The following is a 27,885-nucleotide window of genomic DNA, read 5'->3' as shown; positions in this document are numbered from 1 at the left end:
TGCGGCCATTTCCCCAAAACCCTGTCTTTCCCCCTGCCATCCCTCAACGCCCACATTCCCTTCCCAATGGGGTGTTCTGCCGTTTTTCCTGCTAATGTTTCATCAAGGGCAAATATTGCTTCTTTTCTTCATGATGTTCAAGATATCATTCCCTATCTTCCTCCTCCTCCCCTGAATATTCCCCCATTTTCTCCCTGAAATGTATACTATCACTTCAAATAGTTCCAATTCTTTTCCTGGGACCCCACACATGTCTACATTTAGTCTCTATCTGTGGACCGTCTCTACCCGCTTTGGCTATCTCCGCAATCCTGGTGCAGCTGTGCACGTAGGAAAATCTCAGTTGGATTAATTCGTTTATGGTAAGTGGCTAATGGGTGACACTTCTCTTTCCAGGTAGAGAGCAGCTAATCTTTATTAATTCGGAAGTTAGTTTTTAAGCTGCCTTTGGCGATTAGGGGAAAATAGATGTTTTTCAGAAGACTTTAATGGGAAATAATCTAGAATGACCATGCTGGATTTGACTTCTTCAGCTGCAGCCTTCAAACATTCCGAGGAGAAAAAGAAGCTATTGGCAATACTGCTTTATGTGAGTGAGGGGAGGGAAGGAAGGGAAATGAGAGAAAACGAGAGGGATTCCAACTATGAAAATAAAAGGATGAAATGTTCATGCACACAAGTCAGAGTCCGAGGTATGCTGCTGAAATAATCATGCCTGGGTTTACTCCACCTAAAGCGCTGCTCAGAGACATTCATAATTAATATAGAATATGTTCACTTAATTTTCCAGCTAATGCTATGGCTTGCTCATATTATTATTCTGGTTCACTGCTAAGGTGGGAAGCTGGGAAAGATAACTTGACAGTTATACTGACTCACAACACAGGGGGAAAATATAACATACGGCATTGTGCCTAGAGTCAGTGGTAGTTTAGAACGAGGGGGAAAGAAAATGCGTGATTGTAAAGTCAAAGGGCTTTGACATGGTGGAGGCCCTAGGAAGTCTTTATTTCCCAGAATGCTGTGAATTTCATTTCTTAAAACATGTTCAATTTAATTTCACCTTAACATATGACCTTAAACTATAGTTAGATATTTGGGGTTAACTGGGAAGAAGAGGATGCTGAAAAAGAAACGCTCTCTTTCTCCAAGAAGTTAGAAATCACTGGTTTACCTCAATTTGTATTAAGACCCCTAGATTTCTCTGCCCCTTTGTTCCCCAGTTCACTACATTCCCATGGACAAACATACGACCCTCACATCCAGAAAAACCCTCAAATATACCCAGACACACCCACATCCTCTTAATCCCTTGCCATGTGGAGTTTGATGTCTCATAGAGAATGAAAGACAGTTTCATTGTTTAACAGAATGTAGAGGCCACATAGCTTCTGGTGAACTTACCTGCCCATAAAATGCTACACGATAGTAGCGACCAAACAGTCGCTTCTCTGAGTTGACCACCTCTGCAACTTTTAGATATGATCGATGAATGTCGTAGTAGAGATCTGATAATTTCTGAAACCATAAATCAAAGGGTTTCATGAAGGTGATGCTGACACAGAAAACAGGGAGTTTTCCCTTTTGAAAATTGTAAGTAATTCACCAATTTAAAGCAGGATGTTTTGACCAAGCTCTGGGCTCAGGAAACGTACTTTGAAGTCTCTCTGCTTCTCGAAGACAGCAATGATGGGTTTGTTGACATCAGCGATGAGTTCGTATCGCTCAGACTTCCAAAGAAACTCCACACACATGTAGAGCTGCTCCACCAGGATATTCTGCAATCCCCCAAATCAAATGAGATTTTACATGACTGTGTAAACATGGTGTACTCATTGTGGTTCATCCCTAAAACTTGTTTTCAAAACTGTTACACTGTCAGTTTTCTTTATAGTGGGGTTTCTGTGTTCCCTGTCTTTGTTCTTGGCATTTACACCCATCCTGGAAGCGATGGTGGGGTCTTCTTGGATTCTTCTCTTTCCATCACCAAATTAGTCCTTCAGACTTGCTAATTTGAATCTATGAAATGCCTTCAGCTCTGTCTAGTCCTTTCCATTTTTATGGTCACTGCCTTGGATCAAACCCCTGTTCCTTCACCTCCAGACCCCATAGTGGTCTTCTAGTAATCTGTTTTCCTTCTGGTCCATCTTATGTGCTGTTCTCCAGGAATCCTTCTTTCTAAAATGTAAATCTGGTCATGAGCTCTCCACTGCCCTAAACCTTTGTAGGAACTCCAGTGTCTCTGAACGGCCATCCAAACTCTCTAGCACGACATTGAAGGAGCTCCATGATTAGGCACCAACCTCCCTTTCAGTGCCCCCACCCCTTGTCACTGACTTTGCACTTTGGGTACCCCATCCTGTACCACTCCACTCTCAGAATACTTTTATACCTCCACACATTTACCTGTGTGTGGCTACACCTATAAGAACCTTCAAGTCTCATCAATGGCAAGATCCAGTGCAAAAGTCTGGAGAGCTTTCATATATGTCCCATCCATCTACATCCCAACCACTGTCACTTAAAAATTTGTTTCCTTTTAATTGCCTAGATTTATACTTGTTGGGTCTTAGACTGGCTACTCTCCACCCTGAAAAAAGTTTGTCCTTCTCAAGAATCTAAACTCTTTGAAAGTCAGAATTATGTCTTATTTATCTTTGTCCTCCATCCTGAACTCAATGCCTCACATATATTAGTGGTTTAATAAATATTCAGCTGAATCAAATTATATACTCACTAAAAAAAGTGGATAATATTGTTGGAATCTTTTCAACAATGTCTTTGAAGAAAAGATTCTTAAACGTTATTTGAAATAGTTAACATAATAAATATGTATCTGAATTTACTGTTTATTTGCAAGGTATACTAAATTAATATAAATCATATATAAAGTTTAATTAAAATTGGCCCCCAAATTTGCTTTCTGTATCCCTTTTTTTCAATATACATAACATTAAGATTTAAACAGTTAGCTTATGAAATATTTTATTTACTTGATGAGGGAGCTGTTTTCTTTATCAGAATTGTTGCTATGTAATTGCCACTAGAAAGCTTCTTTAGATTAATGAAAAATAACCATGGTTTGCAAATCAAAAGGTTTTTTGCAGAAACTAGTGAGCCTTTCTGTTCAAGTGTATTTACAAAAACTTTCTAATGCATTAAAAAAAGTTGTGACCAGCTCACAAAATTTTCAGCATCCCTTATGATGTTTACCAAAGGACTAATGATTTCATATCTTATAGAAGAGCTGACATTATATATTTGGGAAGTATCATATATATGTAGACATTATATAAATAGAGAAGTAAAGTTTAGTTTAAATATTCATTGAAAATTATGCTTTATCAATGGAATTTGAGATCTATTAATCTCAGCTTTTTAGCCTGTCTTTCATTTACCCTAAGTCCTATTCTAGAGTAATTTTATTTGATTTATGAATAAGATTTTCTCCTCCATCTTTAGCTTAATGTAACAGTTCAATGCATCTTTTTACTCAGTTACTGTACACTAGATTATATGGATCTAACCTCATTGTATGGTGTGTCTTGCATTCCTGAATCTTCTTTCATTGCTCCTTCTTCTTTAATATTTGGTGTAATGCTCAGAAAAGCTGGCCAGCCCATAGAGAACATGCCTTGAGAGGACCAAACAAAATGAGACATTATTATTTGAGCCAAATCCTGTTTGGAATAGATAATGCCTTTCTTTATGATGTTACAAGTGGTAGTACAATAAAACTCACATAGTCAACGAGATGGGGATATAATGACTGTTGATAAATATTCTCTCCCAGGGCAACCAATGATCCTGTTTTCTAATTTTGTATCATTTTTCAAGTGACACATTTTCTTTTAGAATGTGGCACAGAATTATGGACAGAATACAGAATTTGTAGGTAGACATGGTTCCAATGTTTTAATTTGGCCAGACTCTTTGAGCCTGTTTCTTCCCATTTGTTAAACTGAAGATGTTAATATTTATTTCAAAGGATAGTTGAAAGAATTCAATACATTAATATTTGAGAAAACACATGGTATGGTCAGTGCATTATGGAAACAATGTTCATTCCTTGCCAATTTTCACTCTTTTGCATTATCTAAATTTTCCTAGCACTGTGGCTACCAAGATAAAAATAAAAAGGTCTGGCTCTACAGATAATATATAAAGACAGTTGATCATGGACAATGTCCCCAGAGGGAGGATTGGAACTGAATAGTAGAGAATTTGAGTAGTCAGGAGCACAGCTTGGGGTAACAGACCAGCCTTTGAACTTTGGCCCCATCACAAGCTTACCATGAACTCTGGGTCAGGTTGTATCACTTCTCTTGGTTTTCTCACTTGAAAATAGCACGCCATAATAGCACCTAACTCAAAGACTTATTACTGGCAACTAATCAAGATATTGCCAGTATAGAGTCTAGTGTAGGCCCTTACATGGAGCAAGTGCTTTGAAAATTATAGCTAATCCTTTTGTGAGATATTTTCATTTTTAATTATCAGCTCATGGGCTATGTAACTCAATGATCACTCCCCAAAAGTGCTTGAAATTATAATTAGAATACTTGTTGCAATCTAATCCTTGCATTAAAAATTCTACTTTCCTACTTTTTAAAATAATAATATTACTTCTGTAATTAAACATATATTAATATACGACAATCGATTAACAGGGATATATAGCAGAGAAAATCATTATATATTTTTTGCAGGATGATGATCATTATTACAGTTGTACTTTCTGGAGTTGCTTATATTTGGTGATACTCTTATTAAGTGCACATTGTACTGAAGGGATACTTTATTCCTCTGACTTAGCAACATCATAATATAAAAGTATACTGAGGACTTCAGATATATGCCAATGGATGTGAATATATGTTAATGCATCATAAAAAATCACCTTCCTTAGAGTTTACTAAACAAATATATTCTTTTCTCAATGGGTATGTTAGAGTCCAGTGTTACTTTAGGTCTGGAAGTGGGTATTTAACATTTTTTGAATATTAAGATTTCACACAATATTTTGGGATATAAGTTTCCATAATTTCTCAAACTGACCTCTAGTTTTATCAGGTTTTTTCAATTTTGTTTTTTGTTAGAATTTGAAATCATTTTTATGGAGCTGTACAGTGTCTGATTATGATACAAAATAGATGGGGAAGAAGGGTACGTTAGACAAAACAGTGATGCGTTTGATGACATGCATATAAAAATGAAGCTAAATCCTAAGTATGGAGCTAAGCAGGAAGATCCTTGAATTTTAGCATGGACACGAGTCATCATGCCAGATCTGGTCTTCTCCTCAAACAAGTGACTTCCCTGTCTCACAGTTCACTTTGGTCATTTGGTTCAAATGCCTTATTTGCAAAATCCACTGAGAGTCTTTAGAAAATATATGCATATTTAAAAGAATAAGGGATTAATTAAGTTCCCAAAATATTGTAACTAAAGTCCATTTACCTTTTGTTCGGTTATTTTGATTTTAATATTTAAAGATTTGTTTCTGTTTTTCATACACTGAGGTTTCCACTACACTTAATACATCGCTGGCCATAACCTTTGGGTTTGAACAAACTTTTGCAAGAGAAGACAGGTTAAGTGGATTAGCTATATTGCCAAATGTTTTACAAAGAGTAATTCTTTAGGTATTGTTACAAAATCTTTCATCAAACTTTAAAGATGACATATTCTTAATTAAAGGAAATCAATACTGTAAATTATTATATGTTGTAAATTGTCTGAATCAGTTTATGCTTTTAAAAAAGGAAATGGAACATGTTCATTATAGAGTCCTGCATATATATTTCTGGCATTCCTTTTTTCAAATGAGTCGTCTTATTACATTTCAAAATTTAAATAGATTTCTCTTGCAATTTTAAACAATTTTAGAATAAAATCCCAAGGGCAAACTAGTATGCAGATTGGTAGCAAATATGGCCATGACTCAGAATCCTACATATTGGATAAGATGTAATTCTATGTGCTGAGAACTTTTCAGTTCTACACTTCATAAATTTGGGTAGATTTTGGAGTGGTAGGAGCTTCAAGCTTTTACAGTGGGAGTTATGAAGGTCTGAGATAGTTTTTGCTTCTAAGAATACATTTAAAAGTTTCATCAAAGTAGACTTTAAGCTGCAATGTGATTTATTCTGTACTGTTCCATGGGGGTAAAGTTTATGCGGGAGAGTTAGGCCACTCACTTCCTCCACCAGGAGCTGTTAGTAATGGGTAGCTATCACAGGGGTGGATATCCTCCGGGAGCAGGGATGGTGTGCAAATCTTTTCCATTTTCCAGTAACCTATGGTAGTGCAAGATGAGGTTAAGACATTGCTACATGTTGGTGTTAATACAAGCTTATGAGACTCTAAATCATTAACCAATGAAACATTCTCATTTTGAACTAAGAGGTTGACCAGTTAGCCTTTTTGTACATAAAATAGACATGATAATGGCATGAGAGAGCTAAAATTTATAAGTACAGTATAATTAGAAATATCTGTGAAAATTAATGTTACTAAATAAAACATAACTGAGGTTAATACAGCCTAAAATTAATAAGTTAATTGTAATTTAGGTTTCAACACGTCAACTTCTAGACTTTTCTCCCTGCACATGGTCGTCTTACCCTTCCTTTTCAGGTATTCCGCAATGAGGGCAGCTATATGGATGTAGCACATAGCAGCCTGTAATAAAAAGGAAAACCGTTTCAGAGGAAGGCACAGTGTAGATTTTACTATTTGTCTAATCAGGACGAATCTTCCAAGGTGAGTCAGTATTCCATGTGAGAGTATGTGGAGGAATCCTTTTAATGAAAGAATCAAAACCAAGAATAGATTTGATTTCCAAAAAGTTCACAATCAAGAATAAAATTTTTTTGGGAATTTTTGTTTGTGTTTTTCTGGGAGTAGTCTTCAAGTGGGTGAATGAGCTGAATTGAAGAATTTTTCAATAGAACTACCTTCCTTCCTTAATATCTAAGTCTAATGTATATATTTTTAAAATCCACAATTTTCTTTTCTTGGTAAAACTACAAGCTACAGCATCGGGATCTAAATTGGGAGTAAAATTAAGCTACCGTCTTAGCTTTTCTCCTTCCAGTAATGGCCTCCTTTGAATATCTACTATTTTTAAGATGGTTGCTTCACAAGGTGGTACTTGATTAAATAGTGTGGCCTAATGTAACATGTGTGCTCCCGCCCAACCAGACTATATGGCGATTTTATTATTCTCTCTTATCTCCTGAAAAGCCTTGAACATTGCTGAACACGTACTAGAACTTGACCTGCTGAAGGGTCCAAATGACTTCAGCTTTTCCCTCTGAAGGTTGTGGAGTTATTTCTCCATTTTCTGGACCATCCAAGGGAACTGGAGTTTCTCATTCTTGTCCCACCAAAATGCCTCCAACCGAGGTTTCTAATTGGCTCTATTTCTATCCCAGGATCCCTCACATGCATTTAGAAGAACTTCAGGTGTTAGGACTATCCCAGATAAAATAATCTTTTCCCCAAAGGGGCATATTTCTGAGAATAAGGCAGAAATTTCCCATTTGGTGTCCTGAAACCACTTGGGGGCTGTGAATTGCTGCATAAAAATCCACCTGGTGTTTGAACTGACATAAAAAAGTTAGCTATTGATCTATAACCTTCACACAGTGCACTCTCCTCACATGGCTCGTGGGAGTGTTAATATTTCCATCCCCAGTTCAGACTAGCTGCAAATGAGGACAGATTACTGCAGCCTGAGATAACTCACCATGGTGGCAAACTTCCCCATCTGACTCCAATTACAGGGAAGACATTTTAAAACACAGAACATTAACTTATATAACTCAATTTCCAGACACCCTTACAACGATCCTCCTTAGTCTTAGGCTTTTAACCTTCGGTTCTGCATTGCATAGCCTACAATTGCAGTTGATACCAACAACTCTGGCCTTGACTTGGTATTATTTACATGGAGTTGGGCATTCTTGTATCCTACATGCAAATTTAATGCACATCATATATAATTGGGTCATATCTAGATGAGTGGAAAAATATGGTATTCAACTGTAAATGAAAGTCCAATCGTCCTGATAAAGAGGAAAATGCCAATGGAGATGGACTGAGCCTTCGCTAATCACCTCGGATAAGTCTCCATTTCTCGCGTGAATCTTGGCCATGCTTTCGAGCCAGGTCCTCCGCAGCTCAGGGGTGCTTGCATAGGAGTTTGCCAGGCTGTACTGGAGATCCACCAGCATCTCAGGGTCCTTCTCATGCTCCTTCATCTGAGCTGTCGCCATCAAAACAGTCCTTATACGTTTCGTCAGATCTTTCACCTCTGCTGGGAAGTTGCTGTTCTTTGGAAAACAGAGAGCCTGGGTCATTATCTGTTCCTAATTCCTAAGGTAGGTTACTTAAGTTATGCTATTAATTATGGCTTGGCTTCACAGTTTGGTGCATTCTCTTTATGGTTCATAAATATGTACTTTATATATGATTCCATGTATTGATTGTGGTTGTACACATTTGAACATAAGAACTGCAGTGGACTCCATCTTATCTGCTCACCTAGCTTCTTTTAGTAAGAGCATCCTGATTGTTTTTTGAGGTGCTCTCCTCTCTGGCTCTGGTTCATGTGATTTGAAAGGGTTTACTTCATTTGGAGGCACCAGCGGGTGGCCCACCAAACTGGCCTGGCCAATCAACTGGCCAAGCCAGTGATCGGTGTAGGAATGGGGATATGATACAAGGTTTAGACAAAGAGATTCAGGTCTGGGACTTTGATTGGCACTATAGAATGAAGTGCTTTTACTTTTCTATTCTTATCTTTTTTTAAACAATTTTATTTATTTATTTGAGACTGAGAGAGAGAGAGCATGAGCTGAGGGACAGGGGGAGGGGCAGAAGGAGAGAGAGAAGCAGATTCTCTGCTGAGCAGGTAGCCCCACACAGGACTTGATCCCAGGACCCTGGGACCATGACCTGAGCTGAAGGCAGACACTTAGGCGGCTGCGCCACCCAGGTGCCCTGATGCACTTTTTTTCCATTTATAGGATACTCCAGCGTCCTCAGAATTTCTGAGAGAGTAAGCTCATGGGGAGAGCCTACTTGTAAATGAAGTAAACAAAGAGGAATACTGAACTGAGAGATAGAGAGAGGCAAAAATCGAGGCAGTAGGGGAAGGGGGCCTGAAAACATGATGATTTTTTTAAAAAAAAAAACCTTCTTTATTAAAAATTTATTTCCAGTTTTATTCAGAAGTAACTGACATACATCACTGGATGAGTTTAAGGCATACAGCATGGTGGTTTGATTTATATATATTGTGAAATGAGTACCACAATCGGTTCAGCTCACATCCATCTCCCCATGTAGATGCAGTACAAGGGAAAGAAAGAAAAAAAGGCAAAAGGAAAAAAAAAATTCCCCGTAGGATGACAAGTCAGGATTTTCTCTCTTAACAACTAACTTTTCTATATAGCAGGAACAGTGTTAGCTACAGTCATCATGTTGTACCTGACATCCCTAGTTCTTATGTATCTTACAACGAGAAGTTTGTATCTGTTGACCACCTTCTCCCAATTTCCCCACTCCCCACCCCCTGCCTCTGATAACCTCAAGTCTGGTTTCTTTTTCCACAATATGCAGGGTTTTTTTTGTTGTTGTTAAGGTTACACATATAAGTGAGATCAGACAGTATTTGTCTTTGTCTGACTTATTTCACTTAACAATTCACAAAATTTCACTTTGGCTGACTTTAATGCCTTCGATGTCCATCCATGTTGTCACAAACGCTAGGATTGCCTCAGTTTTTATGGCAGAATGCTATTCCATTGAATAAACACACCACAACTGCTTTATCCATTCACTCACTGATGGACCTTGTTTCCATGGCTTGGCTGTTGTAAATAATGCTACTATGAATGTGGGGGTGCAGCTATCTTTTCGAATTAATGTGGAAACATTATTTTAATCCCTGGGTTGAGCCATGCCTGATGCCAGACTCTACCCCTGGACTTTCCAGTACTATGACTAAAGAAGTCTTCAGAAACTTTTTTTTTTTAAGTCTTCAGAAATTTGTAAAAGAAAGATTCAAAAAATTTGACCAAGAATAGGATTATGAGAGAATCACTGTATTTCTGGAGGTTTGTGGTTAGTTTTCTTGTTATATCCCATTCAATCACACATCTTGCAAATTCCACTTAACGGATGACAGACTGACAGTGGTCAGAGCTGTTTGTTAATTCAAACAAGCAAACTCAACATTACGCTCAGTTCAAGTCTCAACAAACAAAATACAAAACCTGTATTTTTTTATGATTTTGATATTTCACAAAATCATTCAGTTTAGTCTTATTCCTAAATCTTTGAAAATGTCCACAAGGCATTTCTTACTTTCATCTGCTTGTCTCCATTAGCAAAATTATTGGTAATTGCAAGGGAATGTTGAAACCTAGAGCCTCCAATCCCAGCATCGGCTATCAACTGGCTTACGGCCTTGATGAGCTAGAAGAGAAAAGAACAATGAAACTTCAAAAATGGTAACTCAGAAATAATAATTTTAAAGAAATTACTGGATGAATGTATCATTGATTTCTCCCTGTGGGTCCAAGGTAGCATCTTCATGCATTAAATTTTTAGAAGGTCATGTCATCTAGGGCATTTCCTATAATTTAAAATATTTATATAAGAAGGTTGCAGGAATCTTGGGGTGCCTTAAAGAAACACATTTCTGCGTGCAGAATCTGGTGGGGTTTGGCATCCTAGAGATAGCCATGGTTTCCCGAGTCGTGTATTCTATTTGATTTTGTTCCCTGGCAGAAGAAAGGAAAAGTCCAAGTGGAGTTATGGGCTTTGCTGATTTCTGCCCAGCTGCCCTCTTCCTCTGAGTGAGAGTTGAGTGTGCTGAGTGTCTTTAAGGAGGGCTTTGGTAGAGGAGTTGGTAGCTCTTGCCCTGGGGCCAGGAGCCTTTTATCAGTGCTGGAACAGATGAGCGGTTTTCACAACAAATTACTGAAATTTGGCAGCACTTACTTGTAAGTGGGACCGGACAATTGACTTTTGCTTGTTAAATTCAAAATTCTTCCTCATGAAAAAGTACAGAAGTGCTGATGCTTCAGTCTGTGTTGACCGTGACCTGTGGTTACAGCATTTCAGGACTTCATAGCAGAACGATCCACACAGGTCGGCCGGCCCCTGAAAGAATGCTGAAGGAAACTGTGGAAATAGAAGGACTGGTTAAGGGCCGACCATGCTTTCAAGTTGCTCTGTTTATGCCCAATTTTAGAATTCCTTAAAACACAATCCAACTTCTTTTTTTTTTTAACCTTGTCTTTTTCTTCCATTTGCAAGTGGAAGGGATAGAATTGTATTTATTTAAGTCTATATTAATATTTCTTTTTTTTTCCCCAGAAATAATCATTCTCTACATGGTAAGACTCCCATGCATCAATAACCAATGACAAACCAGAACCAGGGACTGAGAGCTTTGAAATGTTTTCTATTGACCCAACATTGTAAAACCACAGGGATCCTCAAAGGTGGTAGCTCTGTCTATTTTAATGTGGCAACTTTACTTGGCATGAATGGACATCACAGTTGATGATGTGCATTTTACCTAACTCTCTGTTGCAAACACTGAGAACCCCCAAAAAAGATGGCTAGCTGTTAATTTTATTCCCTTTTGATATCCCAGCCGATAGGCTGTCAAGGCTGTGAACTTATTTTCAGACCATGAATCAAATGGCTTATTAAAACCCCAAAATAGTCTAATAAAACCACATAAACCAAAATTGAAGAAAACAAGCCTTCTTTCCTCCATACTGAGAGATGTCAGGATTAATATGTGTGTATCATCATCTTTCCCCGAGCTTTCGCTGGAACCAGGAGAATGCTTACTTTGCATACAAACAGTCTCAAGGAGGCAAACACATGCTTCAGCGCTGTGGCTGACTGGTTGACTTGGAAAAAGAGCATGTAGGTGTCAAAGACCCTCTTCATCATTGAATTTTGACATTCAGATTGTTGGAGCTGTCTCTGGAAATTTAACACAGAAGTGATTTAGGATGAGTTAAAGGACAACTGCATTTTTTTCAAAGGATATTTATTGTGAACCTACTATGTGGTAGGCACAATTGTAGGCACTAGAAATAGTGTTGAATAAGGAGATAAGGTCTATGTTTCCCACTGAAACTTACACAGCACTGATTGAAAAAATTACTAAATAAGAAAATAGAGCAGAATGATAAGATATAATAAAAAGTAACTGCTTTGGGCATAGGGTTACTCTAGATAAGGTAGTTAGTCAAGACCTCTTTAATGGATGAACTGACATGTGAGCTAAAGGAATTGGCGATGGGCAGATCTGAAGGGACTAAGGAAAGAGAAACAGATAGTACTAGGGATATGAATTGGGAAGAAGCTTATGAGTTCAAGGTTGAAAAAAAAAAAAGAGCAGAACAGCCTGAGCATGGGGCATGGGGTGAGATGAGGAGAGAGGTAGAAGATTAGGTCACAGATGAGATCAGAGAGGCAGGTCCTCGTAGGCATTGGTAGCGACTTTGTGATGTCTGAGATTTGACTGACATTTTCACTGAGTAATAAAGAATTAAAATATGGTTTTTGCTCTTTCTACCACCATGATGACATTTCACCTGAAAGCAGAGCTTTCTTGGCATAATCATTGTTTGGTGTAGACTTTATTCAGTGGATCCAACTATTCCTAGTTCAACCCTGAACATCTGTAAGCTCATTAGATTGAGCTAATATTTTAAATATCTTTATTGAGGTATAGCTGACATGTAATTTCTATAGTTTGCATTTATAAAATTTTATGTAAATGGAAATATACAATACTATTTCCGTTTGGCTTCTTTCACTATGTGTGACTGAGCAGTATTCTATTGTATGGATATACCACAATTTTTAAAATCCATTCACCTGTTGATGTACATTTGGGTTGTCTTCAGGGTTTATTAAAAATAAGGCTTCTATAAATATTTGTGTACACAGTTTTGTGTGACCAAATGCTTGTATTTCTCCTGGGTAAATTCTCAGTATTGGAATGGCTGGTCACATGATAGACACATGTTTAACGTTTTAGACCGCTATACTGTTTTCCAGAGTGTTTGCATTCCCACCATCAGTGGATGAGAGTTCCAGTTTTTCCATATCCTTGCCAAAAGTTGGTACGGTCAGTCTTCTTAAATGTAGTCATTCTAATAGTATGTAGTGGTATTATTTCACCAAAAGCACACAGATGACAAATAAGCACACGAAAATATGCTCAGCATTATTAGTCTGTTGGATCTAGCTGTCATTTGTCTCTCCCCTCGAGATTGAAAAGTAGAGTCACACTCTCCCTCAGCCTGGCTTGTCTGAGAGTGAAACAGGAGGAATAAGGAAAAATGCTTATTATTTGACAATAGTGACATATGTATGTACATATATCATTTGAGCAGTAGTCAACTTCTGATAAATTCTGAATCTCATCTTTCAAATTTTTTTCCATTCACACTTAGGTTGATTTATGTAAGGTTACTTGATTTCATAAAACATGTTCTTGACTTCCCACAACTTTTCTTCCTCCCATTTTATCATGGTTGCAGAAGATGTTAGAATCAACTTACCTGGTGAATGTGGGTGAAGAGGGATAGCAGGTCTAGAATAGTCAGGCAAACCTCTGTAGCTATATTGGCCTCTGTGTCCACATGGTGCACAATGTCTATTTCATTGGAGTTGCCTACAAAATATAAGGTAGAACATGCATAAATGTCTAAGAAAACTCTTTGTATCTCATAGAGGACTTTCTTCTATTATAACATATTCAATGTTTATTAGTATTTTGATAAGCAATTTATTAAATCAAAGCGCTTTTGTTTGTTCAATTACCTTATTGGCTGAATCAAAAACTCTATACAGAGTCTTTAGTGGATGCTATAGACTGAATGTTTGTGTCCCCCCAGATTCCTGTGTTGGAGCACTAATCCCCAGTGAGATGGTATTTGGAGGGGGGATCTTTGGGAGTCATTAGCTCATGAGGGTGGAGCCCTCATGAATGGATTAGTGCTCTTATAAAAAGGGACACCAGAAAGATCACCTTTCTCTGTCATGTGAGGACACAACATGTCTGCATGTCTGCAAACTAGGAAGAGGATTCTCACCAGACATCAAATCTATTAGGACCTTGACTTTAGACCTCCCACCCTTCCAGAACAATGAGAAATAAATGTTTGTTGTTTAAGCCACCCAGACTGTTAACTTGTTGTAGTAACTCAAACTGACTAAGACAGTGTGTGCGCCCTTTTCATGTCAGCTGTAGACAAGAGTGATCCATTTGCCATTATTTCTTACTTCTTTTCCATTGATGTAGGCATTGACAGAGTCACATTTCTTTCATTCTCAGTCTGGGTCTAGTTTTATGCTCCCAGGCTAACAGACTAAATGTACAGTCTCTGTGGGCAGTGTGCATTAATGGCCATTAATGGCATTAAAGGTATTTATAGGTGGAGGCACATGCCTTCAAACAGGTAACTCTGGTCACATGCCCATGGTCACTAACACGTACACGGTACAAAACACTAGGTCCATTTTTCCTCATTCACGAGCTGAAATGTGTCCATCATTGTGTTCAAGATGTCACACTTACTGCTTCTGGGACATGGGCAACTTACTCCTCTTCCTGAAGAGCAGAAAGTAATAATCTGGTTGAGAGAGGCCCCCATAAGACTGACAATAGCAAAGTCACTTGATACCAGAGGAGCTACACCCAGCAGATTATCCTGAGCTATTTGCTTTTTTCCTTTCTTCCTTATAAGGACACTACATTTTTTAAACCACCTCTCTAGTGATTTTTTTTTTTTCCTCTAAGAAAATTCCTTGGGCTACAGCAAGCTTGAAAAGCAGTGGTCTCGGTGGCATGCCAACATTTCCTATGTTTCTGACATTATAATGCATTTCATGTTTTCCACACATCTAGAGAAACACTGATCACCATCACATTCCTATTATTTCTTGTTTACTTACTGGACATGGTATTGTCCAACATCTGTAAGAGTTTGGGGTTTGAAAGTGCATTTTTGCCTCGAATTATAGGTAAAGTTTGTGATCTGTGCTGCTTATGTCCTTCATGAGTGGACGTGGTATGCATCCTGAAAATTAAATAGGAAGAAATGGTTAAAGTACGAGAGATATGACATACTGATGTTCAATCAAGTATTCTAGATTGAGTCAAATATAAATGACTTTTAAACAGAGATGTTGTATTAAAAATACTGATTACAGGTAACATGATAAAAGGGAGTTTTAAGAATACTTTTGGAGAAATTTTATTTAAGCCAAAAATAGGTTCAGAAGGATAATAATACCAAAGGATGATAGAAGAATAACAGATACTGAATTTAAATCTGAACAAGCATATTCATTATTGTTTATTGAAATCATGAGATTCCATGGGAATTCCATGGGATTCCATCCTGGTAAGGGAGAGAGCTAAGGGGGCCCTGAGTGCAGCTATGTTCCCAGGCCGATGACAATGGACTGCAATGGTTCTCATTCAATGTCTCCTTTGCATGTCTATCTGGGGGAATGAGCCAGTGTTATGTGGAAGTAGGAACACTTCCCATTCTTTACTTTCATTTAAGCTATCATTTGGCCAACATAATAGAGCATTTTTTTTAGGAAAGCAGGCAATAGGAGATACCCTGAAGAGTCAAGCCTATAGAAAAGGCAATGGTTTTCCCTTGGTCACACACTTCAAGGCTCATTTGGTTCTGGCCAAATCAAATGTTCTGGATGGCTTGAGGCCCAGAAGATCTAACTTTGGTTTTCAGTGTCCAGGGGAGTCCGGGTCATTCCTGAAGCTACAATAAATAATGGGTTCTGGGCTGAATGGCTTGGACCTTTGGGACTGGTTTATTTCCAGGTTTTGAGTCTATTTTAGTCTGGAACTTCTCAAGGAAAAATCCTGTTTCTAGACGGGGAAAGGTAGGAATGGCCAGGACTTGTCTAGATCATTCAAGAAGCCTGAAACCTAACTGACCAAACATTAACAAAACTACAGTGACCTCAGGTACATTATTATTGTCTTTAAACATGAACAGTCATTGTTTATAGTCCTCTATTACCATTTGCAAAACATGCCTATTATGTTTTCTCATTTACTTTCACACAAGGGACCACTTCAAGGAGTCTCTATGGACTAAGAGGCAAAATTTACTCCATGATTTATTGGTTATATACCACTTTCCTATTTCTAAAATTCTTTCTAAAATATAGCCATTTTCATATTATATATTATTATGGTATCTCTGGGAAGAATAAATCAAAGTAGAGAAAATTTTAGCAAAGAATTCTTATTTACTAGACTCAGAGGAGATTTAAAGTAGGATTTCAGGGCAAAATTTTCCGACCAGGTAGATTAATAAAGGATGACTCCAGGTCCTATATGCTAGTTAAATCAGTGTAATGACTAGGAAATCTAACATGAGCTTATGGAACCATCCATGCTTCCTCACTGCCCTTGACCCTTTAAAAAATAATTTGAGCTCTAAAGATACTGCTAACATATTACAAACATTGAGAGGAATGGGGAGATACAACCTCGGCATTTTACTTTGTCACTAGGAGGTTAGCAAATATTAAATGAGTCATTTATTGGAATTATGTCTTTTTGGGTTCAATTAAATTCAGGTACCTATTAACCCTCGTCCTATGCATGGCATTGTGCCCTAGTGCACATAAATAAAGCATAATCCTTGCCTCTTAGGTCTTCATAAGCTAGCGGGGCAGATCGGGCAGTAACTGAGAAATTTTTTCAGAAAAACACAGAGTTATTTGAAATCTGTATTTGGTTTAAAGTATATGCATACATACATATGTGTGTGTGTGCGCATCCACACCCCCATACATATATACACATCCGTATACATATATACCTATGTATATATGTGTACATATATACACATACATTTATACATAGGTATATATGTGTACATACATACATATATACACATGTATTTACACATATATACACACACGTATACACACAATAAGATTACAAATATCAAGCAAATGCGGTGTTACCATTGTGACAAGGGACCTGATGCTTGGCAGGAAGGATTAGATCCTTTGAGAGTTCCATTGTTCTGGGTGGACTGCACAAATTTAAATGCAGCGGCAATTTTTCTGCAAGGAAAACTGATGTTTTAATCATAGCTCCGTATTTGTAATTTATTTATAAACACAGAACGGCAACTGGCAAAGTGATTATTGAACAATGAAATAAGTTCACATGTTATGAAAAACAGAATCACATTTTCTTCCGGCAATGGGAAATGGGGGTTTAGTGAAGGTGGTGGGGGCTTCGTGGTCTCTCATGAGAAAAGGATGTCAACACAAAAGTTATTCCAGATTCATTTTTCTTTTTAGCTTACTAGGAGTATATTCTTTCTTTCTTTCTTTCCTTTTAATTGAAGAATAGTGTTATATTAGTTTCAGGTGTACAACATAGTGATTTGACGAGTCTAGACGTATGTTGCCATCACCACAAGTGTACCTCATCTGTCCCCAAACAACAAAACCAATAACTATATTCCCTATGCTGTACCTTTTATTCCTGTGACTTATTCACATTGGATGTATTTTCTTAAATAGGAATCTTCTACATTACATCCATACAAATGATAGATAAGTTAGTTCAGACTATATGGGAAATGTGGTTTCCTTTCAGAAATGTATGGTTTGTGCTTTTCTCTCTCCATAGCTTTAACTAGTCCTAGATCTACTATGGGTATAGGGCAATCATTAAACTCTTATGTCTACTGTGAGGTCAACCTTACAGTCCTTATGTGCATTTTAAGATTTCTAACATATATCTCTATAAGTCTAACTGGATACATTACTATTTGTCATATCTTTTTTTAAAAGACCAGACTAACCTATTGGAATTTAAAAGTTATTACCTTATTATATTGCGTTTCCCTAGGTATCTGAAATTTTGAAGACAAACACTAGAAAGGAAAAAAAAGTCACATTCTAATTATTCATGCCCTTTTATTTATACAAACCATTTATTTAAGTTCATTAAAAGAAAAATATTACATTTTCTTTAAATATTTCATGCATTACTATGGATGGGTAGTTCAGCATATGGGTCCTTAGAATGAAGGACGGCATACTGAACCATTTTGAAGCTTCCAGAAAAAAATGTTAATGAACCGACTGTATAACTTACTCCAAGATGCTGAAGAAGTCAGACACCTCCGGGCTGGGTGCTCTTTGCCAATAGGCAATCAGCATCTCTAAAAAGAAACACCATGGGGCATGAGACTCTTGGAAATGCAAAGTTTTCCTTTTTTAAAAAATTTAATTTTCAAGAGCTCTCTTTACCCTCTGAAATGGTCTTCATAATGTGAAGAAAGCACATGAGAAGACTCCTGGTTTCTGCTTGATCTAACTTGTCAAATCGAAGCGTCGACCCTATCAAAGACAAGGGTCGAGGGATCTAGGAGTGGAAGAACCAAGAAGGATTGAGTTCGAGTGAGAGCCTGCTGAGCCACAAGGCGCTGGGTAGTTGTGAGAGAAGCCCCACCTTTTCACAGTTGTCAGTCTTCTCACTGCTCTTCTCATTGGTGCTTGGGTTGGAGTCAAGACTCGCTAAGGAGGCTCTGGAGTCAGCATGGTTTACTGTAGAAATAGCTATTGATGAAAATGCTGCAAACACAAGCCACAGCACACAGATGGTAATGAGATGTAATGGGCACACACACACAGAGCTAAAATGATGCCCCCAAAAGATGTCTGAGCGTTGAGGTGGTAGCAGTGTTGGGCAAGACTGACAGAACAGAGTCTGCCATTGCCATTAAAGACGTGCCACATCGTAAGAATGGTCATGATGGCCACGCCAGCATTAAGGATTTAGGAAAATTTAGGCCATTATAAATGGAAATAAAGTACAGCTCGTTCAGTTGATTTCTTAAAACAAAACTTTTAAAAGAAAGTTTCTCTTTTAAAAATGCTTTCATAAATGTTCCTAAGGCTGCTTTTGGGGAAGAAGCTTTCAAGTTCTGACAGTTTATAAGAAAAGAAGACGACATTTCCAAAATAGTTCTTAAAAGTAAATTTTGAACTTGACGGGCTGTTATATTTTAACAGGTTGTATGCAATGAAAACTTAAAGGTTGTTTCCAGAATGAAGCAATTTAGTAATATCTGAGTAGATCGCTCTTTGAGCCAAGTAAAACTGAATGCTAAGTAGAAGAGGAAGCCCCTGGAAGGTTTTCAAAGAAATAAGTAAAGAGACTCTTTAGCTATATAAATATAGTATATTTTGACATACAGAAATTTTGCACATTGAATTATGGAGTGGGTAAAAAACACGATGATATATAACATAAACATGGATGAGAGTGAAACAAGGGTTCTCACAAGGTCTTAAGTACCTGCTATGGAATTTAAAACATCTTTAGAAAATGAGGTGTCCACAGAGTTTGCATGTTTCATAGCTGACTGGGTGTGAAATCCTCCATTGGTGCTGAGGTCGTCTCTAGACCCCTGCATTTGAAGCACAGAAGAGATTAATGGGAATTGCTGTATTTCAACATTGTAAACCCACACATGCCTTCTTTGTTATGCTTTTGATTCGATGCTATTTGATTTGATCTTTTATATTCCGGCAAAGATCTTCTGCCAAAGCAGGCAGTAGAAATGAATACTTATAACCATGCTTTTCAACAAACCCATACTCTTAGTCACAGCTTGATTTCTTATGTGATTTTTTTTTTTTTTACAATGTAGTGGAAACTATCTTCTAGATATAAACTAAATGGTTGGAATGGCTACTGACTTTTTACGGATTATACTATAGATTATATATCATTATTATCATGGGTTATCTTTTGTATATTACTAGTACTAAAAACTAATTCCAAATACTTATTATGTGCCAGTCTCTATGATAAGTGTTTTCTACTGGACCATTTAATCCTCATAAGAATCCTGTGATGGAGGAATTCTATCCGATTCTATAAAGAAGATAGTGGATGTTGAAAGAGGCGGGATGACTTATCTAAGGTTACATTGCTAGAAACTGGTATCACTGGGATTTGAACAAGGTCTTCCTCTACACAACATTCCAAAGGCATAGCTCCTAACTTCCAGGTGGTAATATCGTGCCTTCAGCAGTGTGTTAATTCATCCGGGCTGTGAACACAGGCACCCGATCTCAAGTGGCTTGCTGTGCAGCCACTATCGTGGCTCAGGGGAGGAGGGATGACAGGCCACTGCTGGGTGTGACTGAAGCACTTGGCTATGCCAACACTGGGTGGTCATGAAGCCGATGCAGAAAGGTCGGGGGAGGGAGGTGAATGCTGAGGACAGGACCATGCATGTTACAGAGGAAACTGGTAAAAACTGGACAGAACTGGAAGGTGATACAGAGAACAGAGGAAAATGATGGTTGAGGTGGAAGGCTTCAGGGACCAATCTGGAACAAATGACAGATGCCAACGTCTCAAAATAGCTAGCACGAGGTGCTTAGTTTGCTCACAGTTAGGGGAAAATGGCTCTCCAGGGCAAAAACACAAAACAGGCAAACTCTTTATTAAAATGCACGTTTGAACCATTCTGTAAACTGACCTGATTAGATGTGTTGACAGTAAAAGGATACAGGTCCTTTAGGTAAATCCTTGGCATGTTGTCCAGAAGCATGCCGTAGAGGGGCATGTATAAACTTGCTATCTGGGCCTGCTTCTCCTAGGTGGAAAGGTAGCCAAAAGAAATGATTCACATAAAAATCAACAGACTTGTAGGCTTGATATGCATTTAATGCAGTGAGCCACTAAATGGTGTTTAGGGAAGGGAGAAAAGAAAATCACTCACTGGTTCTCTGTATCGATCATCAAATGAATGCTTAGCCATTAGATTTTTTAGGACAGCTAAAGCTAAGTGCCTGATGTCTTGGTCTTCTTGCAGGGCAAAGCCAACTTCTCGGAGTAGAATTCCAATTAAGAAGTGTTTGCGGCAAAATTCATTCGTGACCGAATATTCAGGCATATCTTTGTGAGGAAAGTAAAGAGATCATGTTATTGAAAATCAAACGAACACTTTATAATTCAGAAAGATTTATCCAACAACTATCAACCCTCTCACTACCAGGGAAGGATTCAGTAATGCACTCTTGCTACAGAGAGAGAAATGAGAGTGGACACTACTACCAATTATATTCACTGTCAGCGGTCAAATTCCATAAAAGTGGTCTGTCTACAATGTTATAGGGGTTGAGAGGAGAAAAGTTCATTTTTTGTCTGGAGGAATTAAGGTGTGACTGGAGGGAATATGTTGAGATGGGCCTTTGAGGCTGCTGAAAGTTAGGAGGTGCAGAGGGTCAGGAGCCAATGGAGGTGGTGGGGCGTGGGGGTGGAGGAGAAGTTGGGAGGACCAGGGGCCAGGGTTTTGATGGCACAGATTCTTGAAGCACAGTGTATGAGGATACGTTGGGGGGTACTAGTCAGCACAGCCGTCAAGACAGGGGTGGTGGGAATTGAGACCTGAGGGGCACGTGGGCCCAGAGGATGGAGAGACCTAAACACAAATTCTTTAGCTGGCCCCTAGGGCCCTCCACCATTTGGCACTGAAAGTATTCTGTAGCCAGTATTCTGGCTGTAGAAAGTATTACATCACCAAGGCCTTTGAGATCAGTGGCCCAATCAGACCTGTGCTTACTCATTTGTTCATGTGGTGACAGGATATGCATGAGTTATTCTGTGAGGAAATGTGGGCAGAGGGCTATAATACAGGAGGTTTGGCCCCAGGGGAGGGAGGGGAGAAGTGAGATGCATCTGGGCTGGGATGGGAAGACCCAAGTAGTAGAAGAAAAATCACCAGGACAAGTTGGCTGAAGGATGTGAAAAAGCAAGAAAAGGAACATCAAAGGGGGCTGCAAAATTTGGAGCCTGAATTATGGAGAAGTTGGAATGTTAAAATTTCCAGTAAGAATGCGTTTATTCAGAATTGTCCAATGTGCTTCCTAAATGTAACCATTAATAACAGGACTAGCACCCACTTCTAGAACCCGTATTGAGTGCTGACACCGGGCTAAGCACTATATAGGTGTTATCTTAGTGAATCCTCAGGGTTACCCGTTAGATGTACTGAACTGTTGGAATATCCCAGTTCATCACTGACTAGGAGCAAATGAAACATGTGGAGGTTTGTAGTCCATGAAGATGCTGCTGGAGGTGGAAGAACAGGGAATGTGAAAGTTCTGGAAACACTGGTCCATGGGCTTAGTTTGGTTAAAAACATTTCTCTGTGTAATTGTGAGTATTCGTGAGGGGCCAGACATAGAACACAACTTTGTAATTCCCAACCTAGGGCTAGAGAAAAGTTCCACCCAGACTCTTGTAAGAACCTATTTCAAGTAAAAATAATCATCTCAATCTTGAGAAAATAGCTGAAAAACGAGGTTGACAGAAATATAGCGTATAAAATATATTGACAGAAATATAGCGTATAAAACTAGTTACACTGAACAAACATGTTATTGCACATAGCTGGGAATTTTATTTATGATACACCCTAAGAAAATTTCAGATGATTTGGGGAATTAAAAAAAATGTCAAACTCTGGAGAGTAAAATATGAAAGAATCCAACTTGGCAAAGCATTTAATTATCTGTAACAAAAGTTCAGTCAGCTTGTGGACTTTTTTGATTGTATGATGTTAAACATATGGCTGTTTTTTGGTCTCTGAAAACTGGAAATTTGTAGTATGTATATCTATCAATATTATCTACCAATATTATATGTAGTATGTATATCTCTCAATATTATCAGATTATGATATGGTTATTGATGCTTAGATAATGTAATACAAAATATAATTCTTTACCTGATGCATGTAACTCTTGAGTTGATTCCGAAGGTGTCAAAGGATCTGAATTTAATGTAAATGAACAAAAAGTTCAGATATACCCATACTCGGATACACACTATATTCATTAACTATGGATAATTTATACTGAAAAATTAAAATGTATTGTCCTAAACTATAAGCGAGTCTCTTCTATAAAGCTTTGTTTCTTGAAAACAAAGGCTGTTTGTTTCCTTAAAAAAGAAAGCTATGAACAGAATTATTTTAATTCTTGGCCTTGTACTTGAGCACCTATTTTTTCCATCAGAAATCTGCATGCCACAAAATATATATTTTTATGTTCTCTGTTGATAATATCAAATCTACAAAGAGACTATCAGGCCTTTTCCTGAGCTACTGACAAATAGTAAACAAGTGGAATCAAAATGATCAAACAGATTTGCTCTTCTTGAGTATCTTAACCAGCTTGTCCAACCCAATAATAAGTTGGCGCTAGTTTATAAAATAAAAAGGAATACAAAACAAAAGTTGTCCAAAGTAATATTTCTATCTCTTTTTCTATAAAGGCATTTAGATTAAATGTACTTTGTAAATTAGCAAAGAATGGAATAATGAATTAAATAGCTTATGTTTATTCCTTAATGGAATCAAATAGTTTATATTTAAGATTAAAATGACCAAACCTTTATGGTATGGCACACCATAAGAGACTCTTAACCAAAAAGAACAAACTGAGGGTTGCTGGAGGGGAGGTGGGTGGGGGGATGGGCTAAGTGGGTGATGGGGATTAAGGAGGGCACTTATGATGAGCACTGGGTGTTGTAGGTAAGTGATGAATCATTAAGTTCTACTCCTGAAATCAAAATTACACTATATGTTAACTAATTAGAATTTAAATAAAAACTTGAAACATAAAAAAAATATAATGAAAACACTTTTATAGGCTTGAAAATGTACTTTACACTATTTTCCCTCCAAAATATTAGTTTTGTATAATACATATAGAAGAAGCTGCAATACATGTGAGGAGGCTCTTTAGCATCTTAGTTTCTGCTTTCCATGAATATCAAAACCGTGCCCTGTGGATAATTTACTCACTGCTTAGAAGCAAAGTATTTTTTCTTTCCTCCTCTCTCCTTTCCTTTCCTCCTTTCCTTTCCTTTCCTTTCCTTTCCTTTCCTTTCCTTTCCTTTCCTCCCTCCCTTCTCTCCCTCCCTTCCTCCCTTCCTTCCTTCCTTCTTCCTTCCTTCCTTCTTTTCTTGAGGTATGATTGACTATAACACTATATTGGTTTCAGGTGTACAACATAATGATTCCATATTTGTATGCATTGCCAAATAGGAGCAGAATATTTTAAGTTCTTAAATCATTTTAGTGTTTTCTTTGCATCTTGATGTTTGATTAGCTTCTGATGGCTAGATGTGTGATGATCATCTTGGTATCTATCTATATTGGTATATATGAAATATATATTAATAAAAGTTATAAATGAAAATATTTTCTATAGACCATTTATGCTTTAGCAAATATGGAAATGAGGAGCCCTATTCTTCCCTGCACAGAAATCTGGGGCTCTTTCTAACCCAGAGATATTGAGTATTTACAGTGCTGCCCTCCTGCCTGCCTTCCTTTCTCCTTTTCAAGGCAAAAGTTTTTTTTTTTTTTTGGTATAAAATTCATTTTGAGGAATTACATTTTAACGTAATTAGACACTTTAATTGATAACTTTAAGTGAATTTGTACTCACAAAATATAACTTCTCCTCCCCATAATTTTATGCCTTTCAAAATCAAAGGAAAGCTATCTTTTGGAGACAATATAGTAAAAGTATTACTGTAGGTTAAAATTCTTTGATTTATAATCACCGATTTTGTAATTTTGTTGGCGTTCTCTTTAATGAAAAAGGAAACATAGACAAAAATTGAGAAAAATAGAGCCACCAACTTCTTTTGCATTTTAGCCTGATTACCTGGGCCTAATGCCCCTGTGACAGCTTCAAGCAAAACCAAAACCAAGGAAATAGTAAAAAAAACCACCAACACATAAACAAAGGTAAAAACAAATAAACAAATCCGAATGTTCACTTTGGAGGAACTGATGAAAATTCTGGGCGTTACCTGGAATGTTTGCTGATCTTATGGGGAGACACAAAGGAATAAAGTGTTCATGCTGACATACTTCTTGAAGAAAATCAAATTTATATTGGCATAAGGTCTGAAAAAGAGGCAAACTGAATGACTATTATTTACACACCAAGAAGGTTGATAAAAAAATCTGCACTTGAATCTTATACCTAGAAAGAAGATGTAGTTACGTTTGTGTACTTTTGTTGTTGAGCTTCTAAGAGAGAATGATCTTATGGAGTGGTATTTTCCACTTCTTTTAGCTTGTATCAGCCCATGTTTACTCTGAGAGGGATCATATCTCACCACAGGTACAGAGCTCTAAAACTACACTCAGCTCATAGAACAGGTCACTGCAATCAACCCTTCCGATCCAGCGCTAAGGAAAACAATGGTGCACGTGATCTAAGACCAGAGATTCTCCGTAGGCCCTTTGTTCTCAGAGTAAATTATTTAATTTCACCTCTTTTCTGCCCTTGCAAACAGGCCTGACTCCTCAATAATGTTTTGATTGGGACAGTGATTAATGGAATCCAGCCATGGTCTAAGACAACTTAATACCTGTGTTAAAAACAATCGCATAAGAAGGAACAATTAACACATTCGTAAATATTCTATTTTCCCTGTCGTGCAGACTAAGTAATCAATTTTTAAGATCCAGTTAGGTTGTTTTCATTATAATCATTAATATCAGCCAATAAAATAAAATATATTCCATTTGCTCAGATATTTTAGAATTATATTTTGTGACAACTTTAGTTAGTAATTTAAAAGACTCTCATTTCAAACAATAGTATTTGACTTAATCCTTTGTGCAATCCTTTGTACAATAGTATTTGACTTAATCCTTTGTGCAGTGAATAAGAGCATAATTAAATTGTATGTTAATTATTTTTCATTGAGTATGTTCTGTTTGGTGTCTGAAAAAAAAATAATTTAGGTCTACTGGAATTATACCTAAAAGGATATTCTGCAAATTTCATGATAATTGGAGCCCTAACAAAGAATATTCTTTCAAAAAATATTTACAGAGGGAATTGGATTCTCAAAACCCAAATGACATATAATCATATAATTCCCCCAGTCAAAAGTAAATCTTCATTGCCCAAAAAATAATGTTCAGATTCCTAAGCATAGCATGAATGGATATAAGAAGATCACTATTTATTTTTGGCTTCTCTACATTCATTATTCTTTCCCAATACCTAGATAATTACCCCTGGGGGACTTTCCTTCTTCCCAATGGGCAAAGGTTAATGGGGAACTATTAATTTAGGAGCCCCGTCTTCCTTCCTTAAAAGTCAAGCATATGACCCAAAGCAGGTTGGTCACACATTTCCTCTCTGGAATGTAAATCTTAAGCAGAGGGTTAAGGGAAAGAAAATGATTCTTGGCAAAGCAGTTGCAGACCTTGGCCACATGGTTCTTCCTTTGCAATTATTCTTGTGCCCTGGTCCCTGTTCTTTCTCAAGCTCAGCTCTCCAGCTCTTTCATGGATGCCATAATGCTTCTAATACTTTCCCTTTGCTCAAATTGGCATAATTTTTTGTTGCTTGCTACCCAAAGAGACTTAATTGGTACAACTTTCATGATCTGGCCCATTTCCAGCCTTATTTCCCTCCAGCATATGTCCTCAAACTTGAGAGCATGTAAGAATCACCTGAAAGCCTTATTGCAATAGAGATTTCTGGGACCTGCCTGCCACAGTCAGCTCTGACATCACTGGGCTGGGAACCACACTTTGAGAATCACTGCTCTCTAGACAGCACTGTTCCCAGTCTATCTCCCAACACATTCTCCCTATTTGGGAAGGGGGGGTCAACTGTCCATTTTGCCCTAGACTGAAGGATTTCAGAAAAGTGAGACTTTAAGTGCTAAATCCAAGACAATCCCAAGCAAACCTGACTATAAGAATTGCAGCTGAAAAGAACCACTCCTTTCACCACCCACAGGAAATAGAAGTGAAACATACATGTTCATTCCACACTCCACACACCACAGTCCCCCATTAAGAAAGGATTTGGGAGCCTAACTCAGATGGACCATTTTAAAAGGCTGCCTCTCATTGGGATAGGAACTATTTTTTGATGCACAAAATGGATAGGCTAATGCTTTAGGCAGACAAACCCAGAGACTAGTTGATTTATTTATAATGCAATGGTTAAGAAAGCAATCACTCCCACACTTGGTTCTTACCTTGAGATCACCAGAGGAGAACATGCTGATGTAATTGTTAACCATCTTAAATACAAAGCCCCGATCCATAAATGTAAAACAGCGCTAAAAAATATAAAATTGTAAATTCAGACATTTTTACTTTAAAGGTCATTAAAGATTTTAGAAAAGGTGATTAAATATATTGAAGTAAAATGACATTTAACTAAATGTGTTGTGTAATAAATGTTTAAAAAAAACTCTACAATATGTTTAAACATTCATCCACGTATGGCAACCAATTAAAATGTGAGATAGAGTGCACACACCAGAAAGTTATAAATCCCATTTGTCAATTTTATAAAACACCACTTAGAGTTTTGTAGTGAAATATTATAGCCCTTTCCTTTCCATACAGGCTTTAGCTTTTACTTATCTATTTATTTTTTTAATCACTTAGTTACATTTTATTACTCTTTTTTAGTAATTTGACTCCACAGTTTGCCAGGTGAAGATCCTTTGCTGTACAACACTGGATAGGAACAGCGGTAGCAGAGGTGGGTCAGGAAAGCCTTTTTAAAGCTCTGGCTTCCTTCAACAGAGTACTTTGGAGTGAGGAGTGAAGGTAAGAGACCCTGAGATTTCCATCTCTTACTCTGTTGTCAAACTCTCTTAACTATAATATGGAGAGTCTTAAACAGCAGGTAGGTTGGGAGGAGACAGGCAAACATCCCAAGTTGGCACAGCACGCTCTCTCC

General features: G+C 37.6%; 1 protein-coding gene across 14 annotated transcripts in view; it reads right to left on the bottom strand.

Annotated features, from left to right (window-relative positions):
• The window catches only part of DOCK10 (dedicator of cytokinesis 10), a 255,238-nt gene that overhangs the window by 18,017 nt on the left and 209,336 nt on the right, over positions 1-27,885 (bottom strand). For 10 of the 14 annotated variants that reach the window (XM_032401129.1, XM_032401125.1, XM_032401123.1 and 7 more), the window contains exons 29-50: positions 27,170-27,253; positions 24,968-25,064; positions 22,869-22,913; positions 20,859-21,034; positions 20,616-20,732; positions 19,421-19,532; positions 18,572-18,693; positions 18,370-18,484; positions 18,215-18,281; positions 17,943-17,990; positions 17,065-17,166; positions 15,007-15,131; positions 13,611-13,723; positions 11,881-12,018; positions 11,017-11,199; positions 10,378-10,488; positions 8,124-8,339; positions 6,627-6,684; positions 6,201-6,299; positions 3,528-3,634; positions 1,656-1,778; positions 1,405-1,518 (exon numbers count right to left, since the gene is read on the bottom strand). In XM_032401129.1, coding sequence (XP_032257020.1) covers positions 1,405-1,518; positions 1,656-1,778; positions 3,528-3,634; positions 6,201-6,299; positions 6,627-6,684; positions 8,124-8,339; positions 10,378-10,488; positions 11,017-11,199; positions 11,881-12,018; positions 13,611-13,723; positions 15,007-15,131; positions 17,065-17,166; positions 17,943-17,990; positions 18,215-18,281; positions 18,370-18,484; positions 18,572-18,693; positions 19,421-19,532; positions 20,616-20,732; positions 20,859-21,034; positions 22,869-22,913; positions 24,968-25,064; positions 27,170-27,253 — 2,472 coding nt within the window. The remainder of the gene's footprint in view (positions 1-1,404; positions 1,519-1,655; positions 1,779-3,527; positions 3,635-6,200; positions 6,300-6,626; positions 6,685-8,123; positions 8,340-10,377; positions 10,489-11,016; positions 11,200-11,880; positions 12,019-13,610; positions 13,724-15,006; positions 15,132-17,064; positions 17,167-17,942; positions 17,991-18,214; positions 18,282-18,369; positions 18,485-18,571; positions 18,694-19,420; positions 19,533-20,615; positions 20,733-20,858; positions 21,035-22,868; positions 22,914-24,967; positions 25,065-27,169; positions 27,254-27,885) is intronic. The other 4 variants (XM_032401126.1, XM_032401124.1, XM_032401135.1 and 1 more) reach the window with 2 other exon arrangements.

This window comes from Phoca vitulina, unplaced genomic scaffold, assembly GCF_004348235.1.
Source record: "Phoca vitulina isolate PV1807 unplaced genomic scaffold, GSC_HSeal_1.0 scaffold1, whole genome shotgun sequence".
Lineage (NCBI taxonomy): Eukaryota > Metazoa > Chordata > Mammalia > Carnivora > Phocidae > Phoca > Phoca vitulina.
This window is presented reverse-complemented; position numbering and strand designations above follow the sequence as displayed.